Genomic DNA, 26,627 nt, shown 5'->3' on the forward strand with positions numbered 1-26,627 from the left:
AATTATTATTATTAATTCCTCCAGATCCTTGGAAGTGTCCCGGCAAGTCAGTTCATCCTTTAAACCCTGCCAAAATGCTGCCAGCCGAGCTTCATTGTTCCAGCCTATTTCTGTAGCAAGGGTTCAATGGCAGATTGGCCCACAGTACGGGTTCCTTGCCGAATTCAAAGGAGCGAAGCAGAAGACCCACGACCGGGAGCATCAAAAACTCTTTTGAATGCTTGGAGAAAAGCAACGGCGTTGTTAACCAGTGGGGATTCCTTCTCCCAGAGAGAGGAGGGCCAGGCCAAAGCTTTGTCTGTCAGTAGGGAAATTACATAGGCTACCCTGGATCAATGGGTGCAGAACATGGAGGGCTGGAGTTCGAACTGAATCGAAGACTGGTTCCAGCAAGTCAGTTCGTCCTTTAAACCCCCAGAAAGCCCCTGCCAAAATGCTGCCAGCAGAGCTTCATTGGTCCAGCCCGTCCCCGTAGCAAGGGTTCGGAATTCAATGGCATACTGGCCCACAGTACGGGTTCCTTGCTGGATTCAAAGGAGCGAAGCAGAAGACTGCGACCGGGAGCATCAATAACTCTTTTGAATGCTTGGAGAAAGGCAACAGCTTTGTTAACCAGTGGGGATTCCTTTTCCCAGAGAGGGGAGGCCCAGGCCAAAGCCTCGTCTGTCAGTAGTGAAATGACATAGGTGTAAGGATCGGGGAGTTACGTCACCCTCTGCGCGCTCCCCACTCACCTCCGCTCTCCGTTCCCGCCGCCGGCACGGATGCCACTCTGTCAGGGACTGATCCGCGGATGACTCACGTGCACGCACTCCACTCCAGGTTTTATGCCTCCACTACAGATGCGCATTCTCGCGCCGATGTTGGGGGCGCGCGGCACGCGTTCGGCACGCACAGGTCCCTCCTCAGAACACTATCAGGAATACTCACCTCACCTGATTTCTTCTCCGGATTCTCCAACCACGTCCCTTGCTGCTGACGCTCCTCCACTCTGCAGGTTCTTCATTGGTTGCTCTCTCCTACTTATGCTCAGCTACCACACTGGCAAATTGGCTGAGCATAATTCAATGTTCTGTTGTGTTCATTGCTTCCTTTCATCGCAGTCTCATCTTGTCCTTTTATTCGCAGCTCTCTGTTATCGACCCGTCTGGTTTTGGACTCCGCTCTTCTGTTCCCCTGACCCGGCTATCTACGATAATCCGCACCTCTCCAACCCGTACCTCGGCATCGGTACAACGACCATTCTCCTCTCTCCAACTCAGAACCCGGCTAATAGTACCTGCAACGATCCGTACCTCTCCAACACAGACCCCAGCAAGTATATCGTCTATCCATACCTCTCCTACCCTACCCAGCTACCTCGAACAACCTACACACCAGACGCGCCCACGCGGCTGTAGGTGGTGTTATATCCATCCCCACCTCGGCCCCGCAGTCATGCCTTGTTTATGGTGAGCATATCGTGACAGTAGGCTACCCTGGATAGATGGCTGCAGAACATGGAGGGCTGGAGTTCGAACTGAATGGAACACTGGTTCAAAAATCCTCTACAAGTCATAGGGTCCCCTCCATAGTAGAGGCGTCAGGATCCGTGGTTCCCTTGGCATAGGGGATGATGGAGCTGGTGCCAGAGATGCTCCCAGCAATGGCAGTGAAGGGGTAGTTCACCTGGAGTGTATCTAGCCGGATGATAATGTCCTGAAGTCGGCTAGAAATGAGTGTCATCTGTTGGTTTGCTGGGCGAGGCGTGTCTCATTATCTCTGAGTAGTTCACCTTGGAGAGATACGGCTCGTGCTACCTCAGTGGGATCCATGTTTGGCAGAGCAAAATGTAACGGTGCTTGTCTCCAATCAGGAAGCGGACCCGCATGGCTGAGGTAGGGATGCAAATTATCCGACCAGAGCCCAGGGACAGAGTCATGTTAGAGTATCCTTAGTCCAGTAAACAGGCAGAGGTTAGGGTTGGCGGCACTAAAGTGAAGTCCAGTAAACAGGCAAAAGGTCAGGGTAGGCAGAAAGCAACAAGGTCGGGGTCACGATCCAGGGTCAGCAACAGGGGAATCCAAACAGGCAAAAGGGTAAAGCGTAACAGCATAGACAACAAGAGCTACAAACATTAGCAAACTCTGCGACTCCCACTAGGAACTGCAGCCTTATATAGCAGGCTGCCAGTACCCAAAATGGCCAAAGTGAGCAGAAAGAGCAGGCAACTTGGAAAATCCAAACTGTAGCAAAACCTGACACAGATCAGCAGAATCCTTACAATAATGATCTGAACGTCGTGGGGAGGGGGGCGCAGAATTTCCCAGAGCAGGGCTGTTGCGAGAGGGCTGGGCAACGTCCTCCATTCCGATTATCTGCTGCTAGGTAATGTAGCCAATCAAGATGAGGGGTCAGGAGCCCTGAGGGTGAGGCTTCTGAGGCGCGCTCGAGAGAGACGTGTGGGCGCGTGGATAGTGAGGGTGTGTGTCTCGAGTGGATCGCACCTTTCACTATTGTGTATTTTTTGAGTATTTTTGGAGAAGCCTCCTGGCAACCCTTCATATATTACTTTAGCTTCTGAACTTCCTTGCTTGTGTAAAGCTATATTATTTGCACTTGTCATCCTACAGACCATAAAATACGATACATACTGTATATATATAATATATAAATATTATATATTAGCATAAATAGGCACTCTAAATTTGAAAAATATAGCATTTATTTCAAAATTTTGGCTCCCAATGGAGCCTTACTAAAGTTGCTTCATTGGGAAATGAAATGTCGATATAAATGCTATATTTTTCAACTTTGGAGTGTCTGTCTATTTCTGCTAACATGTATTAGTGACTTGCGTTACAAGGTAGTTTCAGCAACCATATTAAATCCCAGTATTTAGAAGTCTGCAGAGATCCCTGTTTCTCTCTCTCTCTCTCTGTATATATACATGTGATGGGGAGGAAAGGGTTAATACCTGATTTGCCATGCATTACTGTTGTTGCCCTGTCCCCGCCATTTTTATTCCCCATTTGCAGGCCATTCCCTGTCTGCGAGGGTAAAAGACAAGATGCATTGCTTGCCATACCCTCTAACCGACACATGATGGCATATCTTAAATGTAAGGCAGGAGGTTTTTTTTTTTGTAAGTCCAAGCAGGAATTACTTTGACATCCAGCTGTGATATGGGTGAATGAGCTTGGGCTATTTTTATGACCAAGCTTCAAAGGGCTGTAGTTATTTTTATGACGGAGCCACAAAAGGCTCTCACAGATTTAGAGTCCCCCTGTCTAAAAGAGTGTCAATTATGAAAAGACCCAGAGACCCATAATGTATACAATACTGGCATACTGATGCACAGCAGATGTCAGGCTAGTGACACCTTTGAGTCAGAAACCAGACACAGTGGCACCAAGTTATGGGTGTAGCCCATGTATGCTAAGTGGCATGGGCGTCAACCTGACCCATGCGCCCTGCCCACCGGACAGCCCTTTTGACCAGTCTTATGAACTGTGGGTAACTTGGCTATTCGTGGTTTTTTTTGTACCCACGAGGGGATTGGATCCACATGTTAAAGATAGCTTTGGACAGTCTATAACTGTGGCTCCCCAAGTATCCCCAGTGTGATTCCTGAATTTTAATCCATGATGTAAAGATGCAAGACTTTGTTCCAGTACAGTAGCAACCAGTCCAGGAGTGAAGGGGTTAATAACCACATAACCACAGGACTTTTAAAACCAAGGCTGCATTTCTTGCACTTGCAAGCAGAGGACAATTTCTTTTGTTTCAAAGGACAATTTCTTTCATTCCCTTATTCCAGTAAGTGTTGTTTTCAAGTGTATTCTGCAGATGTCGTGTGTTTGTCTATTAAGGAAATAAATCACAATTTATTTTGCAACTTGTTCTGTTCAATCAAGTACCCAGAAATATAAATATATATATATATTATATTATATATATATATAAATATAAATGTGTTGATAAAAGTTGGTGTCATCGTGACAATACACATAAATAAATGTAGTATCCTACTGGTTGGATCTACTAGAGATGGGTGGGTATTATGGTAAAAATAAGACTGTGGTTGACTAGCTCTAGTTATCTAGGATCATTATATTGTGAGTGGTTGCTGATTATGTGTCTATTGTGTAAATATATCTAATATTTACAATATGTCAATACTACCCCAGGCAGGTAACATACGTGGTCCCTAGCGGGTTAATATTAGAAATTTGGGCCATATCAGCTCCTTGGATAAATCACTTTATCGCCCTGTGCCTCAGACACACGAAATGTGATTGTCAGCCCTATATAAGAAAAAAATATTCTTATAGCTAGGGGGAAAGTATAAATATATAGAGCTCATGTAAATCAGGGAGTGCCTGACAGTGACAACATCTAAGGCCAGGTGCTTGATAATATATAAGGCAAGAGAGCCTTGACACATCTAGACCAAGAAGCTGTCACATGAAAAGTTTGCTCCAACCAGAGGGAGAAATACAGGGATGAATACCAAGGATTTAGAGCAGCTACCGTAAGTGGAGCCTCTTTTAACTGTTTAAGGCACATAGCAGTATGGGTTAGATGTATAATGGATGGTTAACGGGGATACCCAAGATGGCACAGGACCACAAAAAAGGTCCTGTGTCTAAACTTATGGGATCACCAAATCTACTTTCAGCACAAGCCCCCTGCCTCTCACGTGCAGTGCCCTCACTGAGGAAGATATGGGGACCCACCTTGATGGGTGAGAATGTATTTTGATTTTGCAAGATTTACTGTATCTTGAAACCTATGCTATTATTTTACGTTAAAGACTTATTTTGGTTAAGCAAAAGTTTCTGGGCCCATTTTTACTTTATTAATCCTCCCCCGCTTGCCGCCAGTCCTAAGTATTCATGTAACCATTTACTGTACCAACCTCCTGAGTCACACCGTGGACCAGCCATACCCACAGGGCTGACCACTAGACAACCCTGTGGATTGCCCAGCCTTACCTTGCATTTACTATGTGGGTAGGATACAAGTAATATACATCTTTCGCCTTCTGTGTCTATAGTATGTAGACAATTACAAATAGAGAAAAAGACTTCACCCTGATGCACTCAAACCCAATGTAATGATAAGGTTGTATGTGTACAACTCAACTAAGCAGTGAAGATATATACACAGTGAGAAGAGTTCAAACATAATAAAATAATAAGGACATTAAGAGTTGGTATATATGAGGCTAACAACAGTCATTAAAAACTTAACTAAAGGGAGTAATTACCTACCCTGCATTATTTTGCGTATTGGCAATCTAACCTTCCTTAGGTTATGTGCAGGCCCTTATTATTTTATTATATTATGTAATGGGTATTCAGCCACCCAATCGCATATAGAGTGTATGTGAGGGGGAACCTATATGTTACCAGGTGTGTTGCTTTACCTGTTAGGCTCACAGGAGGCCTGAGCCTCCGCCAATGAGAGCCTGGGGTGTATCCTCTTGAACAATACTATATGGTGCAGTGCCTCCACCTGCGATGGCTCCCAGCAGAGCGCGAGTTGTTCCTCGCAGGACACATACAAATGAACACATACACTGGATGTAAAATAGCAACGGTCTTTACTATATGCAGAATGTAACTTAACACATACATCAGCAATCCACAACAAGATATATGTACCACCCTCTGCCACTAGCTGGCAGCTATAACCTTGCCCCTAACTGGGCTATAACCTTCTTAGCCCCTACTGGGCTATACCCTTACACCCCCTTCCCAACCCCGTGTCCCGAGAGTCCAAGCCCACCCAAGTGTGTGAACAGGCCTGTCACATGTGAGGAGCAAGGTAAAGTTGGTGCACGTGTGGAAGGTTGCAAATACCTGCCCAGGTGTCTCTACACCTGGGTGTCTTCGCAAAGGGTCTACCGGCGCCGCTTGGTTCAGCGCTGATCTGTACCTCTGCGTGGGACGGGGTCCAGCCGGATGTCCCACCGTAAGGACAGTCTCTGGATCAGCAACGCCGCATACAGGAACATGCGGCATACACTATACTCGGTCCCTGTACCAAAGAACTGCACAGAGTCTCTCTCTCTCTCCCTGCACTAAGGAACTGCACAGGGTCTGTCACTAGGTCCCTGCCTAGCACACAGCTGAAGGGGCACAGGGTCCTTACCTAAGGGCATGTCCCTATGATCACCCACCCACACTAGTGGGGAATCAGGGCCTCAACTCTAGCCTGGGGATTTCTGGCCTAGGGCAGAAGCTCGCAGCTCTCTGCCCCCCTTCTTTCCCCCTCTGTATCCTTAGCCTGACTCATGTGCTTCACAGTCTGCTTCCTGACTCTGCACACAACATTGTATCCAATTCCCTGCTGCAGAGAATCTGCAACTCTCAGGCCTCGTTCAGGGTGCCAGAGGCAGGAGTTGGAGGGCGGGTGTTCGGGAGGGAGGGCGGCAGTCTGCTGGGCGATGTGTGTTCATCCTCCCCAGCAGACTTTTTCAGAGTTGAGGAGACGGGGAGGGGGCTACAGACGTGAGGTTAGGGATCCAAGTTGCAGTCTTGAAATCATTCTCAAGAATTATTTCATTGGCTGCCGAGGTCCCAGTGACGCTGCTGCAGCTTCAAAAAACGAATTTTTTTGTTTATTGAAACTGTAGCCAGCGTCAACTCCGTACTTCGGAGACAGGGCAGCTGCTACCCTGACAACACCAAGTAACTTTAAATACATTGTGTCCCACGGCAGCTCGCACGTCAGCACGCCCTCCCTCCGAAGCCTGCACCCTGAACGAGGCCTCAGTGGCTGGCTGGCTGCAGGTGACAGGGATCATAGGGCATTCCCCAGAGGCTGCTGGGAGATGTAGTCCACTCAGGACCTCTTTCATATGGGGACCGCGTGCGCGATCTCTACAGCGCCTGTGCGAAGCTGTAATGGCCGCCGCTATGCTTAACTGCGCCTGCGCAACCTCCCAGAGCTCCTGCACACTTGTAATGGCCACCGCTACCCTTGCCAACCTCTGTGCATTGCGCGAACCTCGTGCCAACCACAACATGGCCGCCGCGGCTATCTGCGCATGCGCAACCCTTCGTGCATGCGCGAGCATCAGGACCCTGACGGCGCTGGCCCAGATGGCGGCGCTCACCAGGAGAAGTCGCCGTCCCCTTTCCCCTTTGCCACAGGGGTAAGGCAGGGGGCAAAGGAAGATCAGGGGAACCGGGGGTGACCCCCTTACAATTATAACTCCCCCCCCCTCACACCTCCCCTGACCTACCTGGGCAGTAGCAACAGTTAACCTTGTGTTCTCTGCAGTATGTACACACAACAATTCATATTACACTCAATAAAGGTAACTAGTGCTTCCAAAATAGGTATTACTGCTGTTTTCACTGTACATCTTCCTCAGATCACAATAAACATAGCAGCACATCATATGGCCATTCAGATGCTTTAGTATGGACTCTGTAGAACCATTCTTTCTTCAGACAATGTAAATAAGTGTGTGAGATATTTAATATTATGTTTCAGGTTGAGTCAAGGATTAGTGGACTACCTGGAATTTCAAGGGATAGCACATACCAGTGACCACTCCAACGTGTGATTTAATGTGGTATATTGTCCCAATTAGTCATATTTTCATTAGGTGGTCAGTGACATGCATCTGTCAGAAACAAGATTTGCAGAATTTTTACAAGGTCATTATTTTATATGAAGAATGTGCAACTGCTCATTTAAGAGCATATACATTTCACATGGTCATGCAAAAGTATTTAAAGCAGCAGTTCCCCATGTGTGTTTTTTTGAACCACTTACGTCTCCGTTACAGTAAAGCGCAATTTCCAGCCACGGGGACCTGCTGGTTCCTTAGTTACCGGTAAAAGTAACGCCTTTCAGTGTCCTCCAGGGGAAACAAAATGGCAGTTTAAATCTCCGTCACATGGGTCAATCCGAATCATGGCCTATTTGCAAGCGGATTTAAAAACCAGGAAGCTCCCTTTACCAATAGGCACCTCTGGAACCAGGGGTTCTCATATTGGTTAAAAAAGAAACAGGAGCAGAGGGGCAAACTGCAGCTTTAAAAGACTTACTATGAATGTGCTGCTGCAATACGAGCCCCTGCATTATACTTTGGAATTGGCTTTGTCATGTATTTTAGTTCACTCACCATTTTTTAGGCCATGGGTGCGCAACATTTTTAATCTGCCGTCCCCCCCCCCTACCTTGTCTCCGGTGTCAATTGATGCCGTGGGGTCATGTGACATCGCGTTGCATTGCGAAGCCAGCGGAGACAAGATAAGGGAACTTACAGAGGCCTTGTGTGGTCCCCCGGCATTTAATTTAAATACTTTGGGAAAAAGCACGGGGCTTCTGTAAGCGCTGCGCCCCAACCCCCAAAAAAAAAATCTCTCGCCCCCCAGTTTGTGCACCCCTATCTCAGTCTGACTATACTGCCTGCGCGCCGGCACGCAACGGAGCACATAGCCTCGCGCACTCCTGCAGCATGACGAAGTTGGTTCGCCCTCATTGGCTGAACTGCTCACGTGACGTGGACGTCACACAGCCGCGCTTGAAAATACATGTTTTGTCTCTCCAAATCGCGGTCACGCCATCGCGCTCCATCTTGCGTGCACTAGGAGCGGCCTCATTGGCATTAGGCAATTTGTGCTTATCGTGCGCGCTAGCACAATCACGCCGACTATAAACTCAGCCTTAGGCAACCTAACCGGAGCACAGATAGTGATTAAACTTGAGGAAATAGCAATAAGGTGTCAATCTGTAAAAGTCCAGGAATTAGGGTTGCCCAAAAATAGTGGACGCAATGGTGAAAGGTGTGATGCACTGGAGACACACGCACACACACACACACCAGAGACACAAAACTTTCTCTGCTCCATGCTGTTTCCTCCTCTCCTTGGCCTCACCCTCAGGCTCCTGACACCTCCTCCTAATTGGCTGCCATACCCAGCAGTAGCCAATCAGGATGGAGGAAGCTGCCCAGCTCCCTAGCAACAGACCTGCTCTCTCCCTGCTCGGGGAAATCCTGCTGCCCCCCCAAGCCAGTCGGGTCACTATGTCCAGAGAGGTAATACCGGAGACAGATACATATCCAGTATTATCTCTAATTTATTACTGGACAGAGTGTCCAAATACAGGAGAGTCCGGGTCAATACTGGACACCTGGCAACGCTAAAAGAAATGGCTAAATCTGCCTCATGCTCTGTATGATACATGCTAATGTATTTTGCTCATTACACTTTTAAGACAATCCATAACTCCTTTTGCTGATATAGTATCTAGCTGCTGCTTTCGATAGTACCTTCAGTTCTAATGTTCCACCTATAATTTATTATTGGTTATGTATGATTTGGTATCTAATACATACTGTGAGCAGTCTTATAACATTCACCATTTTAATACATCTCAGTTCACCTGATAGATTTTTTTTCTCTTGCTGACGTCTATTGTGAATTTACTATTAACATTGTTTGTCTTGGCGAATGAAACTGCAATAATGGAAATGAAATATATATTTCAGAAAACAATAAGACAATGATTACAGTATCCTGTTTTTATGACATATTTAATATGTTTAAGAGATTATGGAAAGTGCCCTTCGAATATAAACCACAGAGGACATGTGGATTGCAAAATGCAGCCTTGCACTGTGACCATGCACCGCTTGGAACTAGATGGTGCCATTTATCATAGTTGTCTAAAGCAGAAGCCACAAACATAGCCGACTATAAATCCATTAAGGTGCGTACTTTGGCGTGTACACCGTCATTTCTCTCCAGATGAGAGCAAAACCAAAACAAACTACAAATGGATATAAAGTCCAAAACAGAATGACTGTTAGAACCCTGGACCACCTTTTGTTACACATTCTCTCTCCCCATAGTAGCCAAGGCGTAAAGCACAGGTGTTCTGTATCTGCTCTGGACTGTGGCCACAATGCTGGATGGTTACTTTTCATGAGGAGTATGTAGGCCACCGTAGAGTGCAGTGCAGAGTCCTCGGCATTAAGTTCTCACTAACACACTACAGGCATACCCCGCATTAACGTTCGCAATGGGACCGGAGCATGTATGTAAAGCGAAAATGTACTTAAAGTGAAGCACTGCCTTTTTCCCACTTATCGATGCATGTACCGTACTGTAATAGTCGTATACGTGCATAACTGATGTAAATAACACATTTGTAACAGGCTCTATAGTCTCCCCGCTTGCGCACAGCTTCGGTACAGGTAGGGAGCCGGTATTGCTGTTCAGGACGTGCTGACAGGCGCATGCGTGAGCTGCCATTTGCCTATTGGGCGATATGTCCTTACTCGCGAGTGTACTTAAAGTGAGTGTCCTTAAACTGGGGTATGCCTGTATTTGACAGTGGCCAGAGAGCTATACCAATTCTACTTTGTTTCGGAATGATTTTTATAAGCCCCAAGAATATTTCCGTTTGACATAATGCAGAATTCAGTTTACCCAGATGTTTTACAAAGCACACATTCATAGGGAAATGGAGAACACTAAATAACCTGTTAAAGTTTCACAGCGGCAAGTAGAGTCTCCAACAACAACAAAAAACTTCTTGAAAAGCCTGAAGTCTAAACTAACTCAGAGCAAATCAACTAAGGAAAACAAACAAAGCGTAAAAGTGTGCATTTCCTGGTAGTAAAACCGCAGTAGGAGTAACAGCCAGGTGCCATACAGTAATTATTGACATGTGCAGTCTTGCTACATACTGAAATTATATGAAGGTCTAATGCGCTGATTCTCAACCTGCGGGGTGCGCCTCCCCAGGGGGGCGTATCAGGATTTCAGGGGAGGCGTGTGTAGTTTGAAAAAACAAACAGTCAATATTACAATATACATTTTTATTTAGAAAAAAAAAACAATACTTATTGCTTTCTCACGATCGAAAGTATGCAGCTTATTACAGCAACTTATGACGTGCAGTAGTGCACCGATTATGTTGTTTCCTTTGTCTTGCTGCATTTCAGAGTTACGCTGTAGTTCGGCGTGTGTGTATGGTGCCGCTGCGCTACTAAACAGCCACGTGATATAATGCTATTGCATTTTGTTCTGTTTTATGGAAAGTTCGTGTTTTATTTCAAAATAAACATTAGTATTTTAATACCGCTGAACTAGAGGCAGGAGACACTGTTATGGCCTGTTCACTTGGTAATCAATTTACTTGCAGAAACGAAACAGTAACCTTTTAAATACAAATCAATATAAATATGAAATGAACACATATTGTCTCCCACTAACTTAGTTGCAATGTCATTGACTGAGAAGCAGGTGGGCCTGGTTTTCCTCTCACTGTCAGCCTCTTGTGACCTTTGGCAAGTAACATTATCTCCCTGTGCTCAGGCATCAAACAACTACATTGTATGTTACTGTATGTGGAGCATGTCTGGGGCAAATTCTATGTCCAGTACTTTGTGTATTCTCATAAGAATAAAAACATTATACACTTTATTAAAGCAGCTATCCCACCTATACAATTGTATTATTATTTTTTTGCAATTACTGCATTCATTTGTTTACATAAATTGATTCAGGGGGTCTCTCTCCGGAGCTGAATAGTGCTATTTCGAGCCCCCGATAATTACTGGTGCACTCACCGGTGCTTCCCTCCTGGGGGAAATATATGTTTGTCAAATGTCAACGGATCAGCAGGTCATTAGGAAGCAGCAACATCATGAGTTGTGGCTTCCTATTAGTCAATAGCAGCGGCCATGGTGAATTCTCCAGCGAGTGAACCGGCAGTGAAAATGTTAATTATCTTGGTAACCACAATTCCAAATATGTATAAAAAATTTTTTTTTTTTTTAAAGAATTACGTTTCTGTGATTGATGCTTTAAGGCAGCGGTGCGCAAAGTGGGGGGCGGGAGATGGTGCTGGGGGGGCACGGGCAGTTGCAGAGGCCCCGCGCTCTTCCCCCAGGCATTTAAATTAAATGCCGGGGGATTGCGTGAGGCCCCTGCAACTGTTTACTTACAGGGATTCAGCCGTCTGTGTTGCGTCGCCATTGACGCCGCCTGCTTTAAGGCATAGAGGCCTGAGCAGGAGATACTGGCAACCACCCCCTACAGAAGTACGTATCTCAGGAAACAGGGGGTCCCTGGAGCAGAAATGAATGCAGTTTAGCTCCTGAGACCCCCCGTTTCCCACCTAGGGGACATTTTTTTGGGGGGGGAGGAGGGAGTCTGAGGGAAGAGGGGGTGTGAGGGAAAAGGGGCACCTTAATAGTGCTTTCCTAAGACCGCGCGTATAGTGCCCGCGTCGGGCGACGGGACGGGTGACGTCACCCGTTGCCGCTAGCGAAAGTTATATTTCGCTTTGCGGCGTCGCGGGCATACTGGCATTTGATTGGTTCAGGGGCTGTCACATGACGCGACAGCCCTTGAAAAATCAAATATTGCCAGGAACCAAAATTCGCGATGCAACGTGCTCCGTCGCATTGTTGCCATCGCGCTTACTATAAGCGCACGTGACGGTGGCAATGCATTTGTTTTTGGGCGACGTCGCGTCGCACATCGCGGGCACTATACGCACGGCCTAAAGGCAGCACACAACCTAGGGTCGGGCCTATGACATGTGAATGTGCTCACAAGTGTTGTTTTCAAAATACAGAAATTCTCAAGTTTATATCAAAGCCTCTACAGCTCTAAAGCTCACTACATTTCAGGAGACGGACCTTGACAGTAATAAGTACAATTGCTTATTAAACAGAATGGCTCGTTTCTTTATTTTTTTCCAAAAGGATTTGGACCAGGGAGTACTCTGGAGCCAAACCGTGCAATTTTCAGCTCTTGGGACCACTGATTTCCAAGGAACTTGCTAGTGATGTTAAATCTCCACCAGGAGAAACAAAATGGCTGCCAAATTTTGCTGGTCCCGCAGGGAAAATTGGAAGACACAACATCATTGGTCACCACCTACTATTGAACAGCCATTTAAAGTGGCTCTAACTCTTGGAGTTTTTTGCAAAAAAATATTTGACTTTGGTAATAATCAGGGGGTCTCCAGAGTGGAACCGCGTTGATTTCAGCTCCGGGGACCCCTATTTCCCGAGATAGATATATTGGAAGGGGCTGCCGCTGGTAGCCCCTGCTGGGCACAGAAAATGTTCATTAAAAAAGGTCCCTCGGGACCTATAAACAGATTTGAGATACATACATCTCAAGGTGATGCCGTATCTTGAGGAGCACAGGATTCCCGAGGCTGAAATTAATGCGGTTCAGCTCCAGAGACCCAATGCTTCCCACCTAGAGGGAAATATATATACAGTTGTGTGAAAAAGAAATACACCCTCTTTGAATCCCAGGGTTTTACATATCAGGACATAATAAGGAATCGTCTGTTCCTTAGCAGGTCTTAAAATTAGGTAAATACAACCTCAGATGAACAACAACACATGACATATTACACCGTGTCATGATTTATTTAACAAAAATAAAGCCAACATGGAGAAGCTATGTGTGAAAAACTAAGTACAGCCTTACTGATTCCATATAAATTAAGATGCTAAGTAGCAGACAGGTGCTGCTCATCAAATGCCCTTGATTAATTGATCATCAGCAAGTGTGACCACCTCTATAAAAGCCGAAGTTTTAGCAGTTTGCTGGTCTGGAGCATTCAGGTGTGTGTTAACACAATGCCAAGGAGGAAAGACATCAGCAATGATCTTAGAGAAGCAATTGTTGCTGCCCATCAATCTGGGAAGGGTTATAAGGCCATTTCCAAACAATTTCAAGTCTATCATTCTACAGTGAGAAACATTATTAAAAAGTGGAAAACATTCAAGACAGTTGCCAATCTTCCCAGGAGTGGACGTCCTAGCAACTTCACCCCAAGGTCAGACCTTGCAATGCTCAGAGAAATTGCAAAAAAACCATCACATCACTTCACACCCATCACACCCAGTTACACTGGCGACACACTTTATTCGAGCTCGGCTAGTCCCACGAATTCGGGTATACCCGGGTGTATTGAGGTTTGTGACTGTTTTCTGCCCGAGTACATTGAGTTATTTTCCGGCAGGGATTGAAGCATTTTATTCCCGTTGGCTGCAATACTGCACAGTACATATATATATACTGCATTACAATTCATGAATTTATGCCATCTGGTAGACACGCGAAGCATTGCAGCCTATTAAATCCTAATCATTATCATTTAACAGATCAGCCGCCCATCAGCCAGGCATGAACCCAGGCTGGGAAGGCAAATGCAACGGGGCTTGTCAGAGGTGAGGAGCGGCGCATTCCAGGTATCTGCCAGGTACATACCGGGTATTTGCTCGAATAAAGTGTGTCGGTGCAGTACATCTCAGACTCTACTTATATATTCTCTTGAAATAGGGTCATTTAGTTTAACCCTTTGGCCAAAGCGTTGTAAGCTTGCGAGCCACGTCAAGGCAGACACCTGTTCGCAAGTCCTAACACTACCAGATAAAATACTAATATACCTCTATTAGGATTAAAATTCTCATTTACCTCTATTAGGAGGGAGAAAGACCACAGTGGGTCTATATCCAGCAGAATGAAGAACTTGCAAACTAGGGAAGTGGGGAGGGGCGGGCTTAAAACCTGGGAAGGAGGAGCCACTAACCTCCACCAGCTGGAACAGCTGAGAATGGGTTAACAAAACACAGAACCCCAGCAAGCTCTTTTTGGAAACCCCTGAGCCCCCACAAAATATATATATGTATATGTGTATGTGTCAAAATGGAGTGCTATTGAACGTGGCATATGTATACAACAGACGACAGAGAAGCCCAATGCTACATCCAACATGACAGAAATACACAGTAAAATACTTATATATTCTCTTGAAATAGGGTCATTTAGTTTAACCCTTTGGCCAAAGCGTTGTAAGCTTGCGAGCCACATCAAGGCAGACACCTGTTCGCAAGTCCTAACACTACCAGATAAAATACTAATATACCTCTATTAGGATTAAAATTCTCATTTACCTCTATTAGGAGGGAGAAAGACCACAGTGGGTCTATATCCAGCAGAATGAGGAACTTGCAAACGCTCAATAGCACTCTATTTTGACACATATACATATATATATTTTGTGGGGGCTCAGGGGTTTCCAAAAAGAGCTTGCTGGGGTTCTGTGTTTTGTTAACCCATTCTCAGCTGTTCCAGCTGGTGGAGGTTAGTGGCTCCTCCTTCCCAAATTTTAAACCCTCCCCTCCCCACTTCCCTAGTTTGCAAGTTCCTCATTCTGCTGGATATAGACCCACTGTGGTCTTTCTCCCTCCTAATAGAGGTAAATGAGAATTTTAATAATAATAGAGGTATATTAGTATTTTATCTGGTAGTGTTAGGACTTGCGAACAGGTGTCTGCCTTGACGTGGCTCACAAGCTTACAACGCTTTGGCCAAAGGGTTAAACTAAATGACCCTATTTCAAGAGAATATATAAGTATTTTACTGTGTATTTCTGTCATGTTGGATGTAGCATTGGGCTTCTCTGACGTCTGTTGTATACTGCACCGACACACTTTATTCGAGCAAATACCCGGTATGTACCTGGCAGATACCTGGAATGCGCCACTCCTGACCTCTGACAAGCCCCGTTGCATTTGCCTTCCCAGCCTGGGTTCATGCCTGGCTGATGGGCGGCTGATCTGTTAAATGATAATGATTAGGATTTAATAGGCTGCAATGCTTCGCGTGTCTACCAGATGGCATAAATTCATGAATTGTAATGCAGTTTATATATATATACTGTGCAGTATTGCAGCCAGAGGGAATAAAATGCTTCAATCCCTGCTTGGAAAATAACTCAATGCACTCGGGCAGAAAACAGTCACAAACCTCAATACACCCGGGTATACCCGAATTCGTGGGACTAGCCAAGCTCGAATAAAGTGTGTCGCCAGTGTACATATGCCACGCTCAATAGCACTCCATTTTGACACATATACATATATATATTTTGTGGGGGCTCAGGGGTTTCCAAAAAGAGCTTGCTGGGGTTCTGTGTTTTGTTAACACATCTCAGACTCTACAGGCCTCAGTTAGCATGTTAAATGTTAAAGTTCATGACAGTACAATTAGAAAAAGACTGAACAAGTATGGTTTGTTTGGAAGGGTTGCCAGGAGAAAGCCTCTTCTCTCTAAAAAGAACATGGCAGCATGGCTTAGGTTTGCAAAGTTGCATCTGAACAAACCACAAGACTTCTGGAACAATGTCCTTTGGACAGACGAGACCAAAGTGGAGATGTTTGGCCATAATGCACAGCGCCATGTTTGGCGAAAACCAAACACAGCATATCAGCACAAACACCTCATACCAACTGTCAAGCATGGTGGTGGAGGGGTGATGATTTGGGTTTGTTTTGTAGCCACAGGACCTGGGAACCTTGCAATCATTGAGTCGACCATGAACTCCTCTGTATACCAAAGTATTCTAGAATCAAATGTAAGGCCATCTATCCGACAGCTAAAATTTGGCTGAAATTGGGTCATGCAATAGGACAATGATCCCAAGCACACCAGCAAATCTACAACAGAATGGCTGAATGGCTGAAAAAGAAAAGAATCAAGGGGTTGCAATGGCCCAGTCAAAGTCCAGACCTCAACCTGATTGAAATGCTGTGGCTGGACCTTAAGAGAGCTGTGCATAAACAAATGCCCATAAACCTCAATGAACTGAAGCAACGTTGTAAAGAAGAGTGGGCCAAAATTCCTCCACAACGATGTGAGAGACTGATAAAGTCATACAGAAAATGATTACTTCAAGTTATTGCTGCTAAATGTGGTTCTACAAGCTATTGAATCATAAGGTACACTTAGTTTTTCACACATGGCTTCTCCATTTTGGCTTTATTTTTGTTAAATAAATCAAGACACAGTGTAATATGTCATGTGTTGTTCATCTGAGGTTGTATTTACCTAATTTTAAGACCTGCTGAGGAACAGATGATTGTTATTATGTCCTGATACAGTATGTAAAACCATAGAATTCAAAGAGGGTGTACTTTCTTTTTCACACAACTGTATATATTTTAAAGGCAATGCCCCTTTAAGTCACTTGGAGAAACCAGGCAGTTATGCCAGTAACTTCACGAGTATGTATATTGGCGTATAAAGCGGTTCAGCTCTGGAGCACTCCCGGTTCCAATCCACTTTTAAAAAAAAAAATGAATCTTAATTATAAGGCGGTGTTACTGCTTTGACGTCCAAAAGGAGCAACAATGTCATTTTCATGGGAAAGTACTGACTTCTATTAGTAAGACTCCACCACTGTTGATGAAAAAAAAAATCAGATGTGCTGGCCCATACTTACAAAGCGATGTTATACTATAAGACACTTGACCTTGGAGCCTTCGAGGAAGCTCCCCCTCCCTCCCCACAACTTACATATAAATAAACACACAACAAAGATCTGGAGGTACAAAGGCCACGGCTTTATTTACACAAATAATAAACCTTGATAAGTGCCAACCCTACCAGCGTGTTCTCCACCCCCAAGTAAAGGCAGATGGTACCCAAACTATGGCCCACCACCAAGCCGGGTGCCCCACCGGGCTAGCCGTTTAGCTAGACTGGACCCCAGGGAACCACGCACAAATGAGACCTGCCCACTCGCAACCCCCAGCCACCACAGGGCTTTTCTGCACCATAGAGCCACCGCTGGCAAGGTTAATGCGCACTCCCCCCCCCCTAACAGCCGCTGCGAAGAAGGCAACATCCGCCTTGGAATGCCCACCTCAGCCGTGGCAGATATCAAAGTCTTTCATTCATTTTCTTCCTTTATTATTTTTTTGGAAAAGGGGACATCAAAATACAACAATATAACCACACAACTGTCATGGTATCACACAAAACAAAGGGACGGGTGGGTGGTAACTTCTTGGCAGGGAGCGGACTTCTTTTCTGCCTTCCTCTGAATCCCCTTAGCCCTGCCCCTATGACTCGGTGAGGAAGGGGGGGGGGGGGGACAGCGTGGGTCCGACTGCGCCAAAAGGTGAGGAGGAGGGGGAGGGGGTGGAGAGGTGAACCTAATCCCAGCGGTCAGGTGCCCTGTCGCCGAGGGGCCCCAGGTTGCTTGACCTTGGCGCATGCGAGAAAGCTCCCCCTCCCTCCCCACAACTTACATATAAATACACACAAGAAAGAGGTACAAAGACCGTAGCTTTATTTAGACAAATAATAAACCCTGGGAAGTGCCAACCCTGCCAGCGTGTTCCCCCCTGGGTAAAAGCTGATGGTACTCAAACCATGGCCAGCAAGACCCACCGAGCTGGGCACCCCAACGGCCCGGCCGTTTAGCGAGATGGGACCCCAGGGAGTCACACACAAATAAGCTCTGCCCACTCACCAGCCCCAGCCCCCACAGGTCCTATCTGTACCATAGAGACCCCGCTGGCAAGGTTTACACGCACTCCACCCGCCCACCCCCAGGGCTATTTAATCTCCTTAAATTAGCCCTGTACTCCCAGACTCGCAAGGACCCTTTCAAGCCCCTCCTAAAAAGTGTCATGTTAAATAGATCTAACCCTATTTCAGATAAATGTACCCCGCCTGGACGAATGAATCCCCTACTCGCTGAATCAAACTCTGGGTGACTGATCACCCAGCCAACCTTCAACATAAATTTAACAACTGCCTTATTCATTTCCTTTTTGGTTGACTCCACCTCCCCAGCTTGCTGCGCCCCGCTACAGGCCTTCCTGTGGACAATGTCTGACCATATCACATGGACCACCCCCCAACGCACTTGAATCTGAGAGAAATCATTCCTCATTGACCCAACCCTTTAGGGAAACCCAAGCGCCCCGGCCTTGCTGGTCTGTCGTACCAGGAGCCTGAGTGATCTGAACCCCAATTAGAGAATGTTCCCGGGAGTAACCGCTTTTCTATGTCTTCCTTCTTGGCCTTGCCCATTTTGACCTTGCCAGTGCATTCCTATACCTGGGGAGCAGTGATAATATCTCCACATACTCCCCTGCCCATACTTTTCCTTTTATTTCTGCCAGCAAGTGTAAACCTAACGGGCTTTTGAGGCATGCATAAGTATCTGTGAAACAAATATCAGATACCTTCCCCGCCTCCACCATACCTACAGCCGCTCAAGTAACCACCACTGTCACCACTGAGGAGGCTAATGCCATCTCCCCACTTACCAATCCCAAAGGAACCGGGTTGCTCTGAGGGGTCACTCATTCCCAAGCTGCTGCCACCCCTGGCAGTGTAGCCCTCACTGCTGCCACAGGGGTCACTGACAATTCCCCTAGCCCTCTTGCAAGCCCCCCCCTGCACTCCAAAGGCTTCCAGCACCCCTCCCACAATGGCAGCCACATTCACCGCCTCGGCAGGACCTGCAGGCCCACTCTACAGCAGCTCTCTCGCTAGCGGGCTTGTGTCCTGCCCTGCAGTGCATGGCTGCTGCCCTTCACCCTCCTATGAGGGCAGCACAGACACCCCCTGGCCTGACCCCTTCAGGGGAGTACCGCCCCGTGCCTCTGAGATATCCAGGGACCTCTGCCCCTCCGCACTTTCTGGTGAGAAGTGGGGGAGAGGGGAGGCTAGCCCCAGCAGTCAGATGCCCCGTCGCCGAGGGGCTTCAGGCTGCTTTCCAGCTCCAAAAGGCACATTCAATAGAATGGGCTGTATGGTATATTTTAACACCACTTAGTAAATAAAGCCCACTGACTCTGAATGAGTAAGACTCCCAGGAAATCAGCTGAGTTGCATGTCTGGGTGTTACAGCCTTGTCACTGACATAGTGCCATACTTGTGGCTTTGTGACATGTTACCAGGAGCACTAAACATCAGATCTCCTTTGAGACACATTGCAATATAATCTAACTTTAGAACTACAACAGTTAGAGAAACATCAGTTAAAAAAACAAAAACACATCTGTTGCAGCAGTTACTTTACCATCTCAATGTCCATTTTTTATTTGAAATACACTGTAAGCAAAAGTGCCATCTAAATAATGCTCCATCAATGAAAATCCAACACAAAGGATGGATGCTGGGCAGCTAGAAATCAGTTCCACCTTAATCTCCAGAGGGAGAAAAAAAAAAAAAAAAGTAGGCAGGAAATTTCCTCTGGCTATGACTAATCAGACAATAGTGTTTCATGGCCGGTCACAAGCTGTCTAATGAGACCAATCAGGGATTGGCTTACATGTCACTTTTTGAAGGACTTGCTTGCAGGCATGTGAAGTTTTTCACTGGCAGGAAACAGGCTGGGAAGGGAGAATTCGTGGTACCTTTCTGCACTCTGCATGCCAGGATACACAGCAGGGGGAGGACATGCGCCCTTTGCCTTCAGACTCCCAAAGGCAGGAAACCTACAGGAAAGAGCCTGCTGCTGCTGGTTCTGCAGCTGCCTAAACTCTGCTGCTCCATACTGTACTGTACATCTAGACACCACACTCACAAGCAGATGGGAAGATGGCGACGCTGGGAAGCGAGTCTCAGCTTTTCTCTGCCCTCCCAGCTAATGCTCTGATCCAAACCCAATACCAGCACCACAGCACTAGCAGCAATGTGACTAACTTCAGCTTGAACCTGCCCGTGAACCGCGGCTTGGAGAGAGTTCTGGAGGAGGCTGCAAACTCCGGAGTCTTAAATCTCAGTGCCAGGAAGCTGAAGGAATTCCCAGCCAGGACTTGTGTCAGCCACGATCTGTCCGACACTGTGCAAGCAGGTAAGCAAGGCGATGCTGTGCTGCTGCTGCTGCGGTGGATTAACCCCTCCAGTGCTGGGGAGGGGATCTCATTGCAGTGCAGGGATGCAGCACGGGAGGGCTCTTGAGCAAGAGAGTGAAAGTTGGTGTCAAGGAGCAATATGATTGTGCATGGAATTTGTGATGCATCTGCTCAGCTGTCATCATCTACTTACCATGTTATCCTCTAGAATTTGCAATAATGTGTATCTTTGTGTGTGTACACACACATATATATATAACTTTAGTATTGGGTGATGGTGATACTAGTACTCATTTATTTTGCATCTCAACTGGACTAACACGGCTTCTGCAGTTTAATATATATATATTATGTATTTTTGCTAGTTTGTGCAAGATTTGTTTTAGCAAACTATATATTTAGGGTGACTGAGTCTGCAGTGCCCATAATATAGATACATTTGAATGTGTGTGCTTGTTGCTTCTAAGGCTGAGTCCAGGGTCGTGCGGAGGCGCGCTGACGCTTGTCAGTGAGCCCCTGTAGCCGCAATGAGTGCGGTTTTAGCAGGGGCTCGCGCACGCGTGCGGAAGCGTAGGTCTTACCAAATTTCTAGTTTGAGCGTTCACGGGAGCGCAGGGCCGGTTATGTGAGCAGTTCGCCCAATGAGGGCGAACCAGCTCCGTGACATCACTGGCCCGCCCCCCCGACACCCCCCCGGACGGAGCGCGAACTAAGGTCAGGGAAAGCACCCACTTTCCCTCAGGCTCAGCGCGCCTCCGCACGGCTGAAGTCACCATGGACTCTGCCTAAGCAAAATGAATTGTCTGAGGTTGCGAAAAGTACTTGTGTTCACCTTTTTGGAAGAGATGACAGTGACTTTTTATTTGCATGTAATAAGCAGTGACATTGTTTCTCCATATTTGCATGTGTAATGTGATCTCTCTGAGATGAAAGAGCGCTGAAGCAGGGTGGGTGAGGCTAGCTAATGATTAGTGGTATAAGTTAGCAGCATGCTGTAACTAGTCCTTGAGAACAGCCTGTTCTGCAAGTTGTGCAGTGACAAATCTCTGCAGTCTTAGGGCCTCATGCAGAGAGCAGCGAATTGTAAAAATGGCGAATTTCATAAAAAGGAGCTTTTTTGGAGAGTTTTAATCTCCATATGCAGAAAAGTGCGAATTCTGCTATGTTTAACATGGATGCGTCTGGCGAGTTTAAATTGGCGAGATGCGCGCTTCGGAAACATGTAAAAACAAATTCGCGCCTTTTTTTTTCCCTTTGCAATGGCCGCGAGCGCCAGTTTTTTTTGGCGAGGCAAAACGGAGACAATCGCGCCATTTTATTGGCGCGAACAGCCGCTAGATGCCGTTCGCGCCTCTCTGCATACGGATATATTTTAAACTGGCGAGATTGCGGTTCTCGCCAGCCGCGAGGCGAGTTTTACAAATAGAAATGAAAAATTGGCGCGATTTTCGGAAATCTCCATTTTCTGCTGTTTTCTGCGCGATTATCTCCAAAAAATGGCGAATTTCGAAAATTCGCTGCTCTCTGCATAGGCCCCTTAATCTAAACAGTCTGCAGACTCTCTGCTGAGCAGAATATAAATGGCAAATCATGTGCTCATGTTTAATCACTTGTTCCTCAGACACTGAAGGTGTTAACATAGCTACTTCATAAACCCACATGCTGCCAGAGCAATCTGTAATACAGAGCAATGTATTGCAGGCCTCCCTTGTGACAGTACAATACATGTTTGAAGAAGAGGGTATTGTCAGCTGGATGGGTATACCGAGATAAACATACATGGGTTTATAGATCACAGTGACTGAAGTGTATTGGTTTTTGGGTTTACCAATATCAGTATACTGTATATTTTTTCATTTGCTAATTAAACCTCTGCATATATTTTGAAACAACATGTGATCTCTTAATTTTGTTTTCACAGATTTAGGGGCTTATTCTATATCGGCCAAAGTGAGTGACCCTGATGTTTTGGGCAGCAATTGACTTCAATGGCAATATTTGTCCAAAAACACTCAAACAGCCGCTTTGGTGGATGTGAATTATCCCCTTAATCTAGCAGAAAACAATGGGGTCCACATAGATTTCCCCCTTTATTTAACCTGACTTTGATCTCTCACAATCGGTCTAGCACTACTTTATTTATTCCATGGTGGACTACTAGGACAAAACAAAAATAAAATAAAAAAATATATATAGCATTTTTTTCTTTGTTAAATCATGTGCTTTTCTTAATCTAAGTTTTGCTGCTGGGAATCGTTATTAAACCCTAATTAGTGCAGTTCTTGTAGAGAAATATGTACAGGAACATTAAGAAAGGAACACAATCAATTAACATCCATACTCCAATAAATAAATTAGCTTTAAATAAAAAGGATTTGGAGACGCATTAACCATGGTCAGTTAGTATACCACCCCCCCACCCCTCCCCAACACCCAATTCCTTTTAATTTCATAATCCTTGCATGAAGTTTCCTGCTGATCCCTAAAAAAAGGTGCAGGATCTCAGCTACTCCACAAAAATAGCCCTGACCCTACTATTCCCCATAATTCCAGAGAGTAGCTTATCAATTGTACAAGCTGCTCCAAAATGCGAGTCTCCTTACTTGTGTCTTTTTAGCATGATTATGCGTTATTAGAAGCATTAACTGGAGATATATGGGGTTAAGTTAACATTACTGATGGCAATAATTTATATTTTGCTATAGATAAGTCTGGCAAAGCTAAAATTGCATCAGTACGTCACTTTAGCTTTTATGGGAGTGTTTCTACCTTTGTAAAATAGCCCCATTGTGTCATTTCTCCTGTTTCCTCATTGAATTGTTTACAAATGACTTTTCCCTCATGTCTCATGTCAACTTCCTCCTCACATTCACTCATTGTTTTGGTGCCTCAGTAACAATTGCCTTAGAAAGCTTTGGCCTGTGTGCATCTTACTGTACTTGACCATGTACATGGTAAATGAAAGCTGGATCTGTGGGGGAGGAGAGAATTTCCATGGATCTAGCATTTTTTAAAAACTTTTTTTGGTATACTGACGTTATAAGCAATAAATGCAAATTCTTCCCTTTGGTTATTGTATTGGAAACTATAATTTTTATCAATCTACTTACAGATATTTACCATTCTCAACAACATGAACGTTTTTGTGAATGGCATTTATTAAAGAACCATTAGAATCATTTTTCTGCACTGTCCATTACCAGATGTGTGTATATACATGTGTGTATATACATTTAAGTTACTCTAGGTTCATTATAAAAGATGAAAACTGTATATATAATTTTAACATTTCATGCATTGCATTTTGGAGTCTTAGGTACAGTATATGAAATTCTTAAAGTTTGGCTGTAACTATCACTAAATTCCTTGCATTCTGTATTTTCACAAGTTTGCATTATGCTCCAAATACTTATATGCAGTGGTTGACAAATCACCAAAAAATCTACTCGCCACACAAAAAAATCTACTCGCCACCTAGTACCAAACGTATGCTGCTTGGGCCAATAGGAGCTCGCCACGATGTTAAATCCACTCGCCCGGGGCGAACAAATGTATAGGTTTGTCGAACACTGCTTATATGTATGTACAGTATATCTTTATATAGTGCCATCCATACAGTATACATAGCGCTTCACAGCAGTGATACACCTGACATAATATAACACATCATGGGAATAAGCGCTTTAGACATAAAAGTAACAAAGTAACTGTATTTGTAACCATGTATTATTTGTCATATTAACTATGTCCAGGACATACTTGAAAACGAGAGGTAACTCTCAATGTATTACTTCCTGGTAAAACATTTTTATAAATAAATAAATAATTAGGAAAAGGAGTCCCTGCCCCGAAGAGCTTACAATCTAAGTACTATAACCTTCTCAACCTCCTATAGTATTTTTTTGTTTCCTTTCTCTTTTTTGATAATATTAGCCAGATGTGGCATAGATGATCTCCTTCCCTAGGAGCTAATTCTTGCCTGGAACTTCTTCCCTTCCATGTTCTTGTCTCTCCGTCCAGAACATTTATGTTTTTCCAATAAACACGTTCTCTTTGTCCCCTTTGCTCTCCTTTCTGAGCTTAATATTAATATGATTTTTTTTTTGTTTAAACTTGTATTTGATTGGTTTTATACATAGTGGAGGCGGGGAGGTGGTACAGAAAATAACAGGCAGTGGGAGTAGGGGTTAGGATCGGTGCTGGGATACTACATTGAAGGTACAGTCAATCTTTCCCAGGGATGGATACATATTATGAGAGGTGCCCTAGGGGGCACAAAACACCTCAAATACCCACAGTTTCTGCTTGGCAGTGATGTCCCAGAAGTAGCCACATCAACTCGCATGTGCCCTCCATGGTTCCCAAATGTTTATGAAACTAGTATGTCTGTCCTCTGGTAGACTGGTGAGTTTTTCCGTAATCATTATATTGTTCATCTTATTTTTTACTATATTGATAGCAGGTGGTTTTTCTTGTTTCCAGTGGCTGGCTATCACCGCTTTAGCTGCTGAAAGGATATGTTTAAGCCAGGAGTCTGAGTTTCTATCTATGTGGTCTATCGGTTTATTGATCAGAAATGTGCCCACGTCCCAGAGAGGGGTTATGCCCGTAACCTGGTTATCAGCCTCTTAACTTTCCTCCAGTATGGAGTAATTTTGGGACATGACCACCAGATATGTTTAAACGTGCCTACATGCCCGCAGCTTCGCCAGTACAGAGGGGATAAGTTATGGGAAAATACATGAAGGCGTGCTGGGGTATAGTGCCATCTGTGGAGGACCTTAATATTTATTTCTCTGATGGATGAGCTTGTGGAAGACCTGGCGACCCTTTTGTATATATATCTTCCCATTCCGCCCCTTCAAGACATATACCCATGTCCCTTTCCCAGTTGGTGGCATTTTGGTTAAGTGAATCGTTTGGCCTTGATATCTGTATCTGGTCAAACAGAGCTATTGTGCCTTGTTATGGTATTCGACTCTTGAGTAGAGGTGTTTAAAGGTCGTCAGTGGTCTACATGTAGCTGATTTGTTTGAGAACAAGGATATGTAGTGTTTCACTTGTAAGTATTGGTATAAGAATTTGTTAGGGACTTTATGTTCTGTCTGGAGCTTGTGGAACGTCCTTTAGTCTGTTGCTCTGCAGGAAGTCCTTGGTTTTGTTAGACCCAGGCTCCTCCATTTAGGGAAGGAATGGGGGGGAGCTGCTGAGACAAATCATGGGTTGTCTATAATTGGGACATTGGCTATAGGGTGGTGGAGATATTTTTGTTTTTACAGATTTGGTCCCAGATTCGCAAGGAGTGGGACAGGACTGGGTGGTCTTTCCTCCTTCTCGGAAAATAGAAGGGCTGACATGTCGTCAACTCTTGCCTCTATTTTTTTTTCTATGTCTACCGAGGGTTTAGTCCCTTTTTGGAGGGACTAGTATAATATGATTATTTTTTTACATTCATTTGCAAGGTACCAAGTTTACAGTACAATTAGCAGGAAATAAGCGGAACAGATAAAATAGGATATATTCATAATAAGATTAATTTGGCTAATGAGTAGTCCCTTTCGTATGGAAGCTTGCAATTTTATGGACTATAACCAATAGTACAGTATCTCTCAATGTCAGACTAAGCTATTGGAGAAGGTTTTCTTTCATTCTACGTCCATACATTTCAGTTGGAGCAGGAAGGTCAAAACGGTATGTGTAGCTCAGTAAATATGACTGTCATTCAGGAGTTGTTGGTTTTTTTTTTTATAGGAGCAGTGGCACTGATTAGGTTATTTGAAAAATAGGTTTACTGCTTTCTAACCTGACTGTTAGTTACTGGTGCTGAATTTAGCTGTTGTCTTTCCGGCGGATAATAAAGTTGATGAACACACTGGGCTATAAGTACTAAATAGCGCTACGTTATGAGGAGGCTCACGGTTTTATCACCTTCTGGTAAATCTGGCCCTTTGTCCCCAAACTCTGCAGTGTTGATTATTGA

The 26,627-nt window shown here is 45.0% G+C and overlaps 1 protein-coding gene across 4 annotated transcripts in view; it reads left to right on the top strand.

Moving 5' to 3' along the window:
- Positions 1 to 20,073: 20,073 nt before the first annotated feature.
- Positions 20,074 to 26,627, top strand: part of LRCH1 (leucine rich repeats and calponin homology domain containing 1) — a 238,537-nt gene continuing 231,983 nt past the window's right edge. The window contains exon 1 of one of the 4 annotated variants that reach the window (XM_075591142.1): positions 20,074 to 20,646. In XM_075591142.1, coding sequence (XP_075447257.1) covers positions 20,391 to 20,646 — 256 coding nt within the window. In that variant the 5' untranslated portion in view covers positions 20,074 to 20,390. The remainder of the gene's footprint in view (positions 20,647 to 26,627) is intronic. The other 3 variants (XM_075591145.1, XM_075591144.1, XM_075591146.1) reach the window with 3 other exon arrangements.

The sequence above is a fragment of the Ascaphus truei genome, chromosome 3 (genome assembly GCF_040206685.1).
Source record: "Ascaphus truei isolate aAscTru1 chromosome 3, aAscTru1.hap1, whole genome shotgun sequence".
NCBI classification, from domain to species: domain Eukaryota; kingdom Metazoa; phylum Chordata; class Amphibia; order Anura; family Ascaphidae; genus Ascaphus; species Ascaphus truei.